The sequence below is a fragment of the Seriola aureovittata genome, chromosome 23, assembly GCF_021018895.1.
Source record: "Seriola aureovittata isolate HTS-2021-v1 ecotype China chromosome 23, ASM2101889v1, whole genome shotgun sequence".
In the NCBI taxonomy this organism is placed as follows: Eukaryota; Metazoa; Chordata; class Actinopteri; order Carangiformes; family Carangidae; genus Seriola; species Seriola aureovittata.
The window spans coordinates 7,755,286-7,769,340 of NC_079386.1; the positions used below are offsets into that span (position 1 = coordinate 7,755,286).

Below are 14,055 nucleotides of genomic sequence, written 5' to 3' on the forward strand. Positions count from 1 at the left end.
GTTGTGGGCTGTCCCTGTCGTATGACGAATTTACTCTGCGACGTGTGACCAAGCGTAGCCGGCAGGCTGCTGTTTTATGTTATTTTTGTGCGTGCTAACCATCAAGCTGGACTGTTTCCTCTTCACATATAGGGTGAGTTCTCTCAATTTTGATGTAATTTGGATTTTAAGCGTAGATTTGACGGATTTTGAAAGGCAGTGGGCATGACTGCAGCATTTTTAAAAATGTCACGACCCGCGAATTGACGTACCAACTTCGACAGCAGTTTGCTAAGGGTAGTAGTGGCTAAAAGAGAACTAGCTAGGTAAGCATGCACTGCTAACTTAGTTAAGAGCTGTTAAATATGAAGCTTAAGCTGTTTTTAATGTAAAAACGTTAATACAATATTTAAGGGGCGTGTTCATCTTTGACTTGTGTGTTCTTTATAAAGGTAAAGAATGCCTCATAGTGCCAGTAGTAGCTGTGAATTTGAATTTGAACGTTGTGTAAATTAGGGTTAATAATAGAAACACTACCACTTGTCTATCAGATAAAAACACCAGTAAAATAAATGGACACAAGTTAAGTGTTTACTGTTTCCAGTGCTGTTTTTTAATTGTGTTTCTGGCCTTTGTTTCAGTCCCACCCACAGGATGATTGACATAGAGACAGGAACTGATGATGCTGGTGCCACAGAGCCACGCAGTAAGAACAAGGAGACAGAAAAGAAGAAGCGGTCTCGAGTCAAACAGCTGCTGGGTGATGTGAAGAAGCAGGTGGAGTTCTGGTTCGGAGACGTCAACCTTCACAAGGACCGCTTTCTGAGAAAAATCATAGAGGAGTCGGACGATGGATGTAAGGGGCTATCAATAGCTCAGATGCACCACTTTATCCATATGTTGTTGAGTCTTTTAAAAGATAGGTTTGGATTTGCTCTTAATCTTAATACAATACTCACATGCAATATGTGCATTAAAAGAGTAATTGGTTCCTAAAATCACTCCTTTTTTCATGCTTGCATAATGAAAGGCTTTCAAGTGCAAAATACCCTCTTTGCATTTCCTTGCTGAGCTGCTGTGGACGGATAGGTTCCGGCAGCCTTACATAGGTTTGTTTGTGGGACACCAACATGGAAGTAGACCTGCCCACAAGCCAGCCAGTATGGACAGGAGGAATGATTTCAGTGACCAATAACAATCTAAACGTATGATATGATATGTGAGTCGTGTATTAAGACAGAAATCTTAAGCTATTCTTTAATGCAAGTGCTGACATGAAGTCATCAGATTTTGAATTGAACAAAGCATCTAATACAACATGTTTAATGTGTCTTAGATGTTGATATATCTGTGTTGGCGAGCTTCAATCGAATGAAAAAGCTGACAACTGATACCAAGCTGATTGCGAGGGCGCTGAAAAATTCGTCTGTAGTTGAGGTACTGTCTTTTTTTTTTTTTTTTTTTTTTTTTTAAACACCTCATAACTGTCCTACTTTCACAATGTTTGCATAATTTATGAAGTTAGGTTCAAATTGATGTACAATTCCAAAAAATGTTCCTATTTTTGTGTTTCAGGTTAACTTGGAAGGCAATAAAGTACGGCGTCCATTTCCAATTGGAAATATACCAAATGATACAGACAGCCGCACAGTCTATGTGGTAAAAAAATGTTTTCTGTTGTTTCTTTTATTCAAAGGGTTTACTTTTCACGGGGATATTTAGAATGGGAAACATCCCAGTGGTCAAATTTGGACCTATTTAGTAAAACTTTGCTCCACATTGTACCTGAAAGCACCATTTGAATTTATTTTGCATCTATAAAGGTTTACATTGAGCGCTTTTATGTGGCAAGACTCGCACAATTTTGATGGTTACTTTTCTGCCTGACAGAAAAATAGTTTTGGATCACAAAATAATACAATTCTTTCTTCCTTTCTTTTTTTTTTTTTTCAAGGAACTTTTGCCCAAGGATGTGACCCACAGCTGGATAGACAGAGTGTTCACAAAATGTGGGAATGTGGTGTATGTTAGCATCCCCAGATACAAGTCTTCTGGTGATTCCAAGGGTTTTGCGTTTGTTGAGTTTGAGAAAGAGGAACAAGCACAGAAAGCCATAGAGGTGAAAACTTATGAATATTTCACCATAGCCAGAAACATGTGACAATTGTCAGTCCAGTGTTTATTTTTGGCAGAAACAAAACCCAGGGGAAATTTTGATCTTTTTGAAACAGATGCTGAACAATCCCCCTGAAGATGCTCCCAGGAAACCAGGGATTTTCCCTAAGACGAAAAGTAGAAAGCCGATTCCTCTGACATCTGACAATCCTCCATCAGGTACAATCAATTAGAATCAAAAAAGTGATGCCCCCTTTTTTTTAACATCACTTTTTCTCTCTGCCAGCTAGAGTCCCTGATGCTGGCATAATATAAAAAATAAGGCTATTGCTGCGATTTGTTGAAATCATTTCCACTTCTTGACATTCATGTACTGTAGTTGAAGAAGAGGAAAAGAAAAAGAGAAAGAAGAAGAAAAAGAAAGATGGCGCCACACTACCAACGTCTGCAGAAGAAACCAAAGAGCAGGCGATGGAAGCAGAACCATCAGAGGAAAAGAGGAAGCACTCAGCAGCAGGTGATTTTGAACCAGATGTCGCCAGCGCTCAGAAAACACCTGGGAAATTGTCAGAGAAAAAAAGACGACGGTCACAGACAGTAGAGGGATCAGACAGTGATGTACCAGCTAAGATAAGAAAAACCAGCGAAAGTGAACTTGGAGAAAAGGAGAAAGCAAAGACTGGTAAGTGATCACAATGTCACTTTCCACTCTGGTTGTGTCTATTTTTCACAATCTAAAAATACAAAAAGTACGATGAGGTGTTCTCGCAGCAATGAAACCACAGGCTTGTTGTTATTGTGTTATTCCTCTATCAGATCCACCTACTCAAAGTGACACGGACAGAGGTGTTGAGGAAGGGAAAGAAAACAGAGATGATTCAACAGTTAAAGCAAAGAGGAAGAGAAAAAAGAAACACAAGGAGAAGCTGAAAATTGGAGAGGAGGTCATCCCATTACGAGTTCTATCAAAGTAAAATCTTACATCCCCTTTTAAAGTGACATCATCAGTATTTCAGAAGTAAGGGAATATCCATTCAGATCTACAATGATTTTAACACACTACTGGGCATCTTTCTTCCTCTTTTGTTCACGTAAAGGAGAGAGTGGCTTGAGCTGAAGGAGGAGTATTTGACCCTGCAGAAGCGCAGCATGGCGTCCCTGAAGAAGTGCATTAGTAAGATTGATCACAAGGAGCACACGAGTCTAATGGAGACAGAGGATGATCCTCAAGATGGAAACAGTGAGTTTTGTCTCCACTATTCCTAGTAATTATAGTTCAGATGGCCAAAGTGAAGACTGTAGAATTGGGTCAAACACCACTGTTGCTTAAACTGATGCACAAAATAAAAGGAAATTAAAATATGAAACAAAGTGTATAAAGTTTCTGAATAAAATGAAATTCTTTGACCTTTACCAAAAATTAAGTTCCTTGTGAACAAGTTAGAACAGTGGGTTTTTTTTTTTTTTAGCTTTCACACATTTGGTTCATTTCAATTGTAAAATATTGAAATATAGGTCTCTTTTCTTTCATCTAGAGAAGAGTAACAAGAGTGAAAAAGCAACTAACCAGGGCCCTCAGTTTACCAGTGGTGTCATCCTGAAGATCACAGACAACAAGCCGCTACCAGGGAGAAAGTTCATCAAAGTACAGTATAACTCAATGCACTCATCAGTTTTACTGGCAATTACCATTATCTTCTGTATTTGGTGAAGTTATCAAAGTCATTAAAAAAGGATGTTCCCCCTAGTGGATTAAAGCTCAGGTCTTTTTTTTCTTACTTTGTGTGTGTGTCTGTGTCTGTGTCTGTGTGTCTGTAGGATGCCTTGTGCAAAATATCACCAGTGGCGTACATTGACATCTTGGATGGAGATGCTGAGGGTCACATCCGTTTTCACAACCCAGAGGAAGCTAAAGCCGTTAGTGATGCCAGAGCAGAGCTACAGAAAGAGCACAGCTGGAAGCTTGAAATCCTGTCAGGTATGACTTTTTATGTCTACACACCAAGGTGACATTTTATTTTGTGTGTACTGCACTCCTGTGCAGACCACATGCAAACATACCTGTGGTCTAAATGAGCTGAGGACGTGGATGACTGAGCTGGCACACTGGTTTCCATAATTGATGATGGAGAGAATGACTTATTGAGACAGACTATCTGCTTGTCTCAAGTTCTGTGTTTTTAATAGTTCATAGTTGAACTTTGCTCAACAATTATTTTTGAATGAACTTTAAGTCAGAAAAAAATCTTTTTAACATTAGAGTCTGTGTTTAATTCCTTTGAAAGGTGACCATGAACAAAGGTACTGGCAGAAGATCCTAGTTGACCGCCAGGTCAAGTTGAATCGTCCCAGAGAAAAGAAGCGTGGCACCGAGAAGGTGAGATCACCCTTTAAATTTATAAAAAGAAAAATACATATACATACAGGTTATTTTGTACAATAATAAATTGTTGATCAGTTATTCCATTTTTAGTATGTAAACAATGTAAACAAGAGGCTGTTGAATGAAAGTTGAATAATCCCTTAAATTATGAGAAATCCAAATAATTTGGTATTTGGTGTGTTTTATTGACAGACATATAATAACACTTCATACACACTGTTATATATGGTGATATTCAAAGTGTGCAAAAAAAGACACATTTGTGATTGAAATTGCATATTTTGTAATCAACTTATTCTGAATACTGTCCATTTTTGGATCAGTCTACTATCTGGGACAATTTTGGCATATGAACACAGAGTCAGATACAACACTACATTTTAAATTGTGCCTCTATTTTGCTTATGTGCTATCACATGTAGTTTCTTATTTTCTTCTCACACTTCAGCTCATATCCAAAGCAGAAAAAATCATCATTGCGCGAGCCAAGGAGGCTAATAAGCACATCCGTTTTCAAGAAGACTGACACCTGCTGAAACTATATATATATATATATATATATATCGACACCCTCTTAAAATAATGGCCTAAGTCATTTTTTCAGGTTTTTCAGGAAACACAAAAAACTCAACAAAAGAGTCACACTTTTGGCATAGGCCATTATACAACCGGGGGTAGAATTGCATGTTCCCCTCAACTGAGGATTCAGGCGATTTTACCAGAGGTGGCCAGCATCATGAGGGGGTGATTTAGGCAAAAAAAACATTTTTGTCAAAACATGACTTAGGCCATTATTTTAGGAAGGTGACGATATATATATATTTTTTTTTTTTTTTTTACAACATTACATGTTTAAATCTCTACATTTCACAGGATGTGATTTGAAGGGGATAGTTGGTGTTAATGTGTATTTAGCTGGAAGAGAACTGAAAGAAGTAAAGTAGTTGAAATATCCCCTTGTTTTTTGTTTGCACTGGAGCCCCCAAGATAAATTGGAATGCTGCTATGCATATTAACTTTTTTTTTAATTGATAGCCTTTTTTTTTTTAAAGAAAATTCTGTATATGATGTAAATATAACTGTTTTGAAAGTTCTCCCAGTCAAGAATAATTCCTTATGCCTCTTTGTTTTTTTTTTTTAAATAAAATTTCATTATTTGATGAGAACAGTGTTTCTTGTTATATATCTAAAACACAGTTGTGCTTCTCATGAAGTTTGTGTCAAAGTAAAAATGCTTTTTAAAACAGAATAAATGAGCAGCAAATACATCTACCTTAATGCATTCAGTCTTAATAATACTATATAATAATTATGCTTTATATGGATGGTTCACCCCAGTTGAAATGTTAAGCTCAAAATATTTTAAGTAAATACAAAAAAACAGTTTAACACCATCGTCCAAGTTACTGACTAGCAGCTGTTTCGGTTGCAAAAGTGTTTACACACAATTAACTAGAGGATGTATGTTTAACTGTTATTTCGCATGCTATATTTAGCTGTTTAACTTATAAAAAAAAAATGAATATGAGTTGCCTTCAGTTTTGTAGATTACATAACACTCAACGTGAGATGAGTAGTAGTGTAAAAATAGCTGCCATTACATAATCTCAGTTCCATTTATGGCTTTTATTGGTGTAAAGGTAGAAACTACCTGAGGTAAAGTGTGGCAGCACCACACCCCGTCAGTGGCTTGGTCTCTAGGAAGCCTTAGCTTCTGTTAGAAACCATGCAGCTTATTGTTTCGTGGGGCTGAGATGGGTCATCACAAGTGTCACCATCAGGCCAAGGCGCTCCTCTGTCAAAAGAGGTGGACCAGTACATCCTGGATTCTTCAGGCCCCGTGGAAATGCATCCGAAGCCGGAAAACCCTCCATTCTCAGCAGGAAATTGAGGTTTCTCTGTGGTGTTACAGCTGGAATTACAGACAGCAGGCTCGTTCAGTTTGGGATGGGGGCTGCAGGGTTTCGGGTTTGTTTTGCAGTTCTCAGACGGCTTAGGTGTGCACACTGAATTTGGGGTTTTCATGGGCCATTCCATCTCTCCTTTGCGGACAATGGGCAGGCGTCGTGGTGTGCTCCAAGCTTTGTAATCCTCCTTCATGGTTGTCACTGAAGGAAATGGCTCCTTGCTTTTCTCACTGTTTTGCACAGATGGCAGGATTGGCTTGGTGCGCTGGCACTCGTGCGGTGTGTAGTCTGCGTGTGTTGTGGAGAGAAACACGTTGTGACCTGCTGGTGGACTGGACACTTTGGCTTTACCTTGGCCGCAGAACTTGGTTTCAAGAGACCAGGTCTTAAATTGCTGAAAGAATTCGCTGGCTTCATTAAAAACTTCCTGGTTCATTTGCCAAGCCAACTTTGGCCCGAAGGACTCTGTGTGCTCAGCCAGCAGACCTTTGTTGCTTTGGTTCACAGGCTTCTTCCTGCATGTCTTGGGCGGCATTGGATGGGTGATGTAGTCAGATTTGTAGCTGGTGGTCCTTTCAAATGGTTTTGGTCCTTCCTCCTGTTCCACTGGTTTGGAGTTTGCATCCACCTGAACAGAATCTTTCTCAGATTGACCTTTGTGAGCACTTTTTGTGACAACTAATCCTTGGTCGACCTTCAAGTTGTCGTGCAGCCTGTATGGCTGACGCTGGTTAGCTTTCCATGCTTGGAAATCATCTGAAAATACAGTGAGAGTGGATTTTAATCAGAACGTATACATTTGTTACTTTATATTTCTGCAATGTATGTCTCCAATATGATCCTTAAGTCGCTTACTTTTGTACACTGAGGTATAGTCCACCACCTTGGATTCCAGCTGGTTTGCTGCAGAGCAAGTATGATTGTGCGGAGCGCTGCTGCATCTCCGTTGGCCTTTGGGTGGCAAAGATGGCTGTGGGGCCTTTGGTGGGTTTTTCATCCATTTGTGGGTAACAAAGAATGACCTGAAACACACACACTTATGATGTGAAATTTGTTGAACTCACAAATATTGTAGCTTACAGTGTCTGGTTTATTCTTCTACAGGGATTCAAAACACGTCATACCCCAATATTCCTCCATACATCACACTCCACACCTCCAAAAACATGTATCTAGTGACAGACAAAGAACTTACCTAAAAGTGGTCATGTCGGCACTGGTCCCCTTCAGTGAGTGGTAAGGGTTTTTCTGTGTTGAGGTCGTGACAATCGTTGTGTGGCAGCGGGGGGGGAGGAACCTCTCTTGGTACTCTGTGGTCATGGAGGCCCGTGTCTGGGCTCTCTGCGGGCCGTAAAGCTTCCTGGACATCAAGGCAAATTTATATAGCATAGCATATAAGTTTAATTACCATTTCAACAAAGCAGTTACCTCCTTCCTTCCTGTGGCTATTCAGATAAACAATTCCTCAGCAGTCTGCTGTAGTTAAACAATTTTTGCAGCTTTCACAATCTACAGCCACCAATGCTAACGTAGTTTAAACGACTGTAAATCACTTACTGCTGCACAGCTCCATCAGTATACTGCTGTTAGTTTACTGCTGACCTACATTTCACTTTTCATTCACTTTACCTTTGCACATTAAGGTTCATTTACAGTTAAATGACTTTACCTACCTCTCAAATTACTTCTTGCACATTTGTATTCATGTACGGTGCATTTTTATCTATTATCATTACTATTTCAGAGTAGTTTCCTCACTGCTTGTTGAGCAATTGTAACAAAGCAGTTTTCTGATTGTGATTCTGATCAATACACAGGTTGTTAAAATGAAACTGAACTATAAAACATTGTCAAGTGACAGCATGTTCAACAATATTTCAAGTGCTTTTTAAGTCTTAGAACTTAGCACCTTTTTACCTTTCCACAAAGACGATCAAATATATGGATAGATAAAACAATATGAATACAGCAGGTGTTGTAATCATATTTTTTTTATTAAGATTTATTGACAGAGTTGACAATCTATAACATAACCTCTGCAGGAGTAACCCTGATCACACATATCTGCAGACAGGCACAGCAGACACTTACTGTAACTACAGCTCACATGATTCCATTGAAAATAATGTCAAATTAAAAAAAAACACACAACAAAGCACAAGCAGATCTCTGGTATTTTGTGTTTTTGTCTTGGAAAGCCCATCCAAAAAAAAAAAAAAAGAAAAAACAACCATCCCATCAAGAAACCATTAGCAAGAGATCAGCTCACCTCATTGCTGTGGCTTGTTGACCGCCCTTATGTTGCGTACTCTGCTGCCTCACAGCTTTGGGCTGCACCCCTCGTCCGGGGGTGCACCCAGCGCGTTTTGTTTGTACGTCCATCGGCTCAGCCTGCTCCCTGGCTCCTCGCTGCAGGCCTACAGCGCATGAATTATTGACCGGAGGGACGTGGGGTGTGTGTTGAAGGAGAGTAGCACGCAGCGGCCCGACAGCTTCTAAAAATAAACACGAGTGAATTATTCTCGGATGCAGGCCGTTGTCAAGGCGAAGACTCGGCTCGTGATGATGCGCTTTTTTGGCGCGTAAAGAAGATTCCAAAACTCCTGTAGGGATGTTACACGAAGTGGAGCGGCCACTTTTGAAAATGTCATTTTTAGCTGCACTATTAGATTGTTAAGCCAATGCCTGATTATGTTTAATTTTTTAATTTTATTTGCTGAATATGCAAAGTGCAGTTTGACTTGGCAACGTGACTTGGTCGCAGGACTCCATCTGTTACTTTGTGGTCATGTCCAAAAATAAAAAGAGAGAGAGAGAGAAAAGGGGTGGGGGACTGTCAGCCTACACACACACACACACACACACACACACACACACACACACACACACAACGGGGAGTCAAGGGAGTTGTGACCTTGTGACCTTCCGCTAGGTTTCACACACACAGATGTAGTCATGGGGATTCTTCCACTCACAGGTGTTAAATTATGGTCTGTTGGATCAATAGGTCAAGGGCATTGCCGTGTTTGTCCACTAGATGGCGTTCAAAGCTTTAAAAAAAAAAAAAGACTATTAGGTCCACATGACAATTTTGCTTCGGTGTCTGCTGCTTGCAATCTGGTGTTAGATTAGAATTAACTATGGTATTTATTTCATAATTTACAATTTCTTAGGCTGTTTTTTTTATTTGCACAAAGCTTATACAGCAGCATAAAACCAGAACAGATGTGACATGAGAGGAAGAGGCTGATACAGACTATGACCAGTATTTTGTAGGCCTGTTGATATTCATTATCCTTTGGTTAATCTAATTATTAGGCATATCATTAAATATGTAGTGAATGTTCTGTTTGCAGTGTAATAGGGTCTGTGAGCCAGTGCTTATTTAGACAAGAGACCTGCAATGATTTCCAGTTGTAGGGGGAATTCTGGCTCATTTCACTTCCTCTGGCTCAGCAGACTCATCTGTTCAGGTCGAAGTTGGGAATTAAATGAGGTCATATCTACCAATAAAAATAATAAAAGGGTAATCTGTCCTGTCCAAACAGGTGCAGAGGAGTTGACAGGAGAGTGAGGGAGATGCCAGTCAAGCAGTCTTTTTACCTGAAGAGGCCAAATCAGGTAAAATAATGAACCTGGCCTTTAAAGTATTTCGGGTTTCGCCTCATTTCGGTCTTAGTTTGGCACTGCAGCAAAACCACAGATTCAGTGCCTTGCTGTCATTGCAAACTAACTGTACAATGCTTTAGGTTTGCTTATGTTATTTTGATACTGACAGTGTGTGACAGCAATTCTAGCAATATATTATCTCTAATGGATGTGTGTTGATATTTTCTTTCACTGGATGTGACACATCAGAAGATCTCTGCACTGGAGAAATACATTTCCTGTAGCAGTGGTTTAATTGGCCAGGGAGGTTTTAATGTCTGATTTTATATAAAAAAAAAAAATTTTAAAAAAGAGCCAAAGAACTAATCTATAAATCAGATTAATGTAGAATATACTTGATTATTTTAGGGAAATAAAAGAGACAGAAACCGCTCTGATGAATGGTAAGTCACATCCACACTGGATACCTCAGACACCGCGTGCAGTTGTGCCTCTGGACCCCACCCATTCATTTGGAGCGGTGGAGACGTATTTTCAAAGAGGAGCATTAAAATGCAAAAAGGCTGGAAAGAGGAATCTCGGAATAAGAAGTCGGGAGTCAGGAGAGGTTTATGGATATTTGAAGTCGTTTTCCATTAAGAATTTCTGACTGCCTATGAAAAACCGACTTCTTTATTCAATGTCATTCAAATCACTCAGAATAGATCTTGGTCTCTTGAAGCGAGTGAACCGTGGAGGAAGACAGATGTGATGTTATTGCTGCTGATTGAATATAGTTTAAAAGTACCTCAAACTTGGAGCAGTACTATGCGCATCAACTTTATATTGCAGCCTCCAGAGTTAAAGCATCAGAGACAACGCTTGTATTGATGCTGATGTAAGACAGACGGTGGTGCCAAAGCCCAGTGAATAAACGGGATTATCACTGTGTCATTCAAACAAACTGCTCTATCGTGCAAAAAAAAAAAAAATGTTTGGAATCATTTTTCACCTCAGCATTCCCATTATTTTAGAGAGAAACCCTACAGGAATTTTCGAGGAATCGCCCTCTCTAACGTGAAATAGTCATCCACATTTCCGGTTTTCATGTTATTCGTGGTTTGTGCGCACTGTCTGCTTGTGCTATCACAATAAATCCACTAAATAGATACGAACTAAAATCTAATCACAACTCAATGCATCAAACAGTCCAGAAGGGAGACAGACTGTGGGGTTCACGCGACGCCACAGGCGCATCTCTGCCTGAGCGCTGTTGGGCTTTGTGGCTTTCTTCTCTCCACATGAGGTCTATAGAAAGCAGTCAATCAATAAGATATACTCTTTTCTCATAGTCTGACAGTTTATTCAGCACCTTTGCTCACCTAACCCCGCGAACATTTAAGATAGATTTTCATGCGTATTTACGCAGCGCCATGAACAAAAAAAACAATATGTTAACGTTGCCATACAGCGGTTGCAGTAAATGTTAATGTTTAATTTTAAACAAATAACAGAACCATGAGTGATTAATCATCTAAAACGTGATTGTTGTTTTATAGTGCCCTCACTCTGAACCGTGCATTTACAAAATGCAGCAAGAAGGCTAATTGCCTCTTTACGCAGCGTTCTGTTTTTGCAAAGCTGGAGATCTCACAGGAGTACAATCATTTCTCTTAATGTCAACTAATGGCAATAGTACTCAAGTGTAGGAGAGCGAAAGGAGCGGGCCAATAAATTATGTTAATCAGTCAGGACAGATTGGAGGCGTGTTTGTTGCTGTAATGAGGGGGAGCGTGCCTGCACCGTGGAAAAGCTCTGAGTGGTAATGCTGCCTCCACTACATGCGCGCTGCCTTCTACCTCCCCAGCCTCTCTTTCTACTTTATTGTGCATAATAGCGTTTTCCTCTGCACTAGACTACTGTGCAAGGTTCTGTGCAACAAGTTTGCAGGAGCCCTGACGCGCCGTCAGACAGGTTCATTTGCTTTAGCTGGAGCGGAGTGGGGCTCCACTCGTCTATCTGTCGCTGTCACCACAAAGTCACTGTACGTGAACGCCGCGTCGCAGGCAGGCAGGCACACACACGCACACATACACAGAGAGGGAGAACAGTGTGCCATAAATTCGTGACTCCGCGCCAGATGCAGTTTGCTCCCAACGGCGCGTGTAGTTCTAGTTAAATGGAGATCGCGGAAGCAAGAGGAGCATCCAAGTGCGTGGAAAAAATGGAGAAAGTGGCGCCTCAGAAGCGACAATACTGTCGCACAACAGTGCTGAACATAATCTCGTCTTTATGTTCAGTGGCGTCCATCGCCTTTTGCATTCTTCTGAGCATTAACACAGCTGACATTAAGAACCGGGTTGTGGATTTGGAGAGTGGGAATGGCGAGCACCCGTTCATCCGTGCCCCTGGCTACTCCCTGGATGATTTTAATTCATTGATCCAACAAAGAGTGGATGAGCTGCTCTCGCAGGTAAGACTGCCTCTTGCACTTGTTCTCCATGAGTTAATTGTTTTCAGCCGCTTAACTGCCCACGAACTGACACTATTTCAGTAAACAGCCACGCAATTTTCCCCCAAATAATTTATTGTCACTGAAATCATCACGTGCAGATTAATTTTTAAAAAAGCATTGTTTTAAAATTTCAGCGCTCCTATGAAAATTTTGTCAAGATTCGGACTGCCAGACAAACGTCACCTGAATGCAACTGCCCTCCAGGTAAACCAAACTACTTTTCCCAATACTGTGTGTGTGTGTGTGTGTGTGTGTGTGTGTGTGTGTGTGTGTGTGTGAGACACTGGATTTGAAGCTGCTTCACTCAGACCAGAGTTGATGTGAGAAGGAAGGAGATTTTTCTGAACAGGTCCTGAGTTTATTTCATTGAAATAAACTGATGACACATAACAGTTTGCCTGGATGGTGTTGATAGTTTGGGGCAGTTCCGCTGTGAAGGATGCAGACAGCTGAATGGCCATTAAGCTTAACAGAAAGAAAGGTATTTAACAGTGGTCTATACATAGAGGTGCTGAGAGGTTTGACTTGTGATGTTGCCTGTCCACTGAGGGAGGAAAAAAAAAAAGCCACATGAAATTCACATTTCCCACCAGTAGATGGAAACATTTATTCCTTCAGTGTGGGTCAGCATTCTGATCATTTTGGGATGGAGTCAAGGTTGGGTTAGTCTGTGCATCAGTGTGGGAGACTGTGCTGATGTAAGAGGGATGCTGCAGAATCTGAACTGTAGGATCAAATCTTCTCTGACTTTTAAATGTTGTCATGGTCGTCACTATTGTGAATAACTGGAGGGGAAAAAATGAATCATGTGATTGACAGCTGTGTGTTGACTGTGCAGGTCAGAGGAAAAGCATATCATGGCTGTTGATTGAAAACCAGGTATCTCCAATTTTGTTGAATTAATTAAAAAAAAAAAAATTTGAAGGATGAATTGTTCTTTAATGTGTTGAGAAAATTCTCCTCCAGTGAGAGCTAAATAAACCACATAAAAATCCACTGGATCATCTGAGCAATGTATTGTCACATGGCTTTAACTGGGGCTGGTTTTCTCTGCTCATAAAAAGCGGAGATGCATGGTTTTCACAGGACAGCAACGACATGCGAGTTCATGTGTGACTTTCTTTAGGATGCCACCAGACGTGTAGATTTCCATCATCTGCTCAAAGCCTTTTCCACCGTTTCATATCTTCATGTAAAATATTTTAAGAACTCAAATAGTGTCGACAGGTTTTGCCGCCAATCAGCTTCCAGAATTCCGAAGCTTTTGTCAGACAGGATCCTCAGCCCCTTGAGCCTCCTTGAAATCAGAATGAAGACTGCTCTCTTGGAAATGACATGTATTTCACAACTTTTTCAAAGTGTGATTAAAGAGGGATCTGCCCGCGCTGCAGCTTCAGTCAACCGCAGCTGGGAATGTGATCCAGGCGGTGTGAACACAGTGTAGGTGACCTCTCCGGAAAAGCCATAGTTGTGACATAGAGCAGAGTAGCCTTGTGGTTGGATCTCTTTAGATGGACAATCCAGGTGTCAGCAAACATCTGCCGATGCGTCCTTGAGCAAGATGCTGA

At 40.5% G+C, this 14,055-nt stretch overlaps 3 protein-coding genes across 3 annotated transcripts in view; 2 read left to right on the forward strand and 1 right to left on the reverse strand.

Annotated features, from left to right (window-relative positions):
• Window positions 1–14: 14 nt before the first annotated feature.
• Window positions 15–5,523, forward strand: larp7 (La ribonucleoprotein 7, transcriptional regulator). The gene is made up of 13 exons (XM_056369773.1): window positions 15–133; window positions 621–835; window positions 1,316–1,416; window positions 1,555–1,638; window positions 1,934–2,098; window positions 2,211–2,313; window positions 2,474–2,776; window positions 2,911–3,064; window positions 3,192–3,334; window positions 3,630–3,739; window positions 3,913–4,072; window positions 4,380–4,471; window positions 4,926–5,523. Exons 2-13 carry the CDS (start codon window positions 634–636, stop codon window positions 5,001–5,003), a joined length of 1,695 nt encoding a protein of 564 aa, XP_056225748.1. The 5' UTR covers window positions 15–133; window positions 621–633; the 3' UTR covers window positions 5,004–5,523.
• Window positions 5,524–6,084: 561 nt separating this feature from the next.
• On the reverse strand, window positions 6,085–9,617 carry saxo2 (stabilizer of axonemal microtubules 2). Its single transcript, XM_056369775.1, has 4 exons — window positions 8,654–9,617; window positions 7,580–7,744; window positions 7,240–7,406; window positions 6,085–7,140 (listed from the first exon to the last, which is right to left on the reverse strand). The coding sequence occupies exons 1-4, from the start codon at window positions 8,764–8,766 to the stop codon at window positions 6,185–6,187; spliced, it is 1,401 nt and encodes a 466-aa protein (XP_056225750.1). The 5' UTR covers window positions 8,767–9,617; the 3' UTR covers window positions 6,085–6,184.
• A 136-nt stretch (window positions 9,618–9,753) lies between these two features.
• LOC130164805 (collagen alpha-1(XXV) chain) overlaps window positions 9,754–14,055 on the forward strand; it is a 145,455-nt gene continuing 141,153 nt past the window's right edge. The window contains exons 1-2 of the mRNA XM_056369776.1: window positions 9,754–12,445; window positions 12,622–12,691. Of these exons, the coding sequence (XP_056225751.1) occupies window positions 12,152–12,445; window positions 12,622–12,691 (364 nt within the window). The 5' untranslated portion in view covers window positions 9,754–12,151. The remainder of the gene's footprint in view (window positions 12,446–12,621; window positions 12,692–14,055) is intronic.

Excerpts from the sequence above, each read along its gene's own strand:
- larp7 (XM_056369773.1), top strand. The coding sequence starts at position 634 with ATGATTGACATAGAGACAGGAACTGATGATGCTGGTGCCACAGAGCCA. Across the intron at positions 2,099-2,210 it reads AAGCACAGAAAGCCATAGAG|ATGCTGAACAATCCCCCTGA; the intron begins GTGAAAACTTAT and ends TTTTTGAAACAG. Across the intron at positions 4,073-4,379 it reads GAAGCTTGAAATCCTGTCAG|GTGACCATGAACAAAGGTAC; the intron begins GTATGACTTTTT and ends TTCCTTTGAAAG.
- saxo2 (XM_056369775.1), bottom strand. The coding sequence starts at position 8,766 with ATGGACGTACAAACAAAACGCGCTGGGTGCACCCCCGGACGAGGGGTG. Across the intron at positions 7,407-7,579 it reads GCCGACATGACCACTTTTAG|GTCATTCTTTGTTACCCACA; the intron begins GTAAGTTCTTTG and ends TGTGTGTTTCAG. Across the intron at positions 7,141-7,239 it reads CTATACCTCAGTGTACAAAA|ATGATTTCCAAGCATGGAAA; the intron begins GTAAGCGACTTA and ends CTGTATTTTCAG.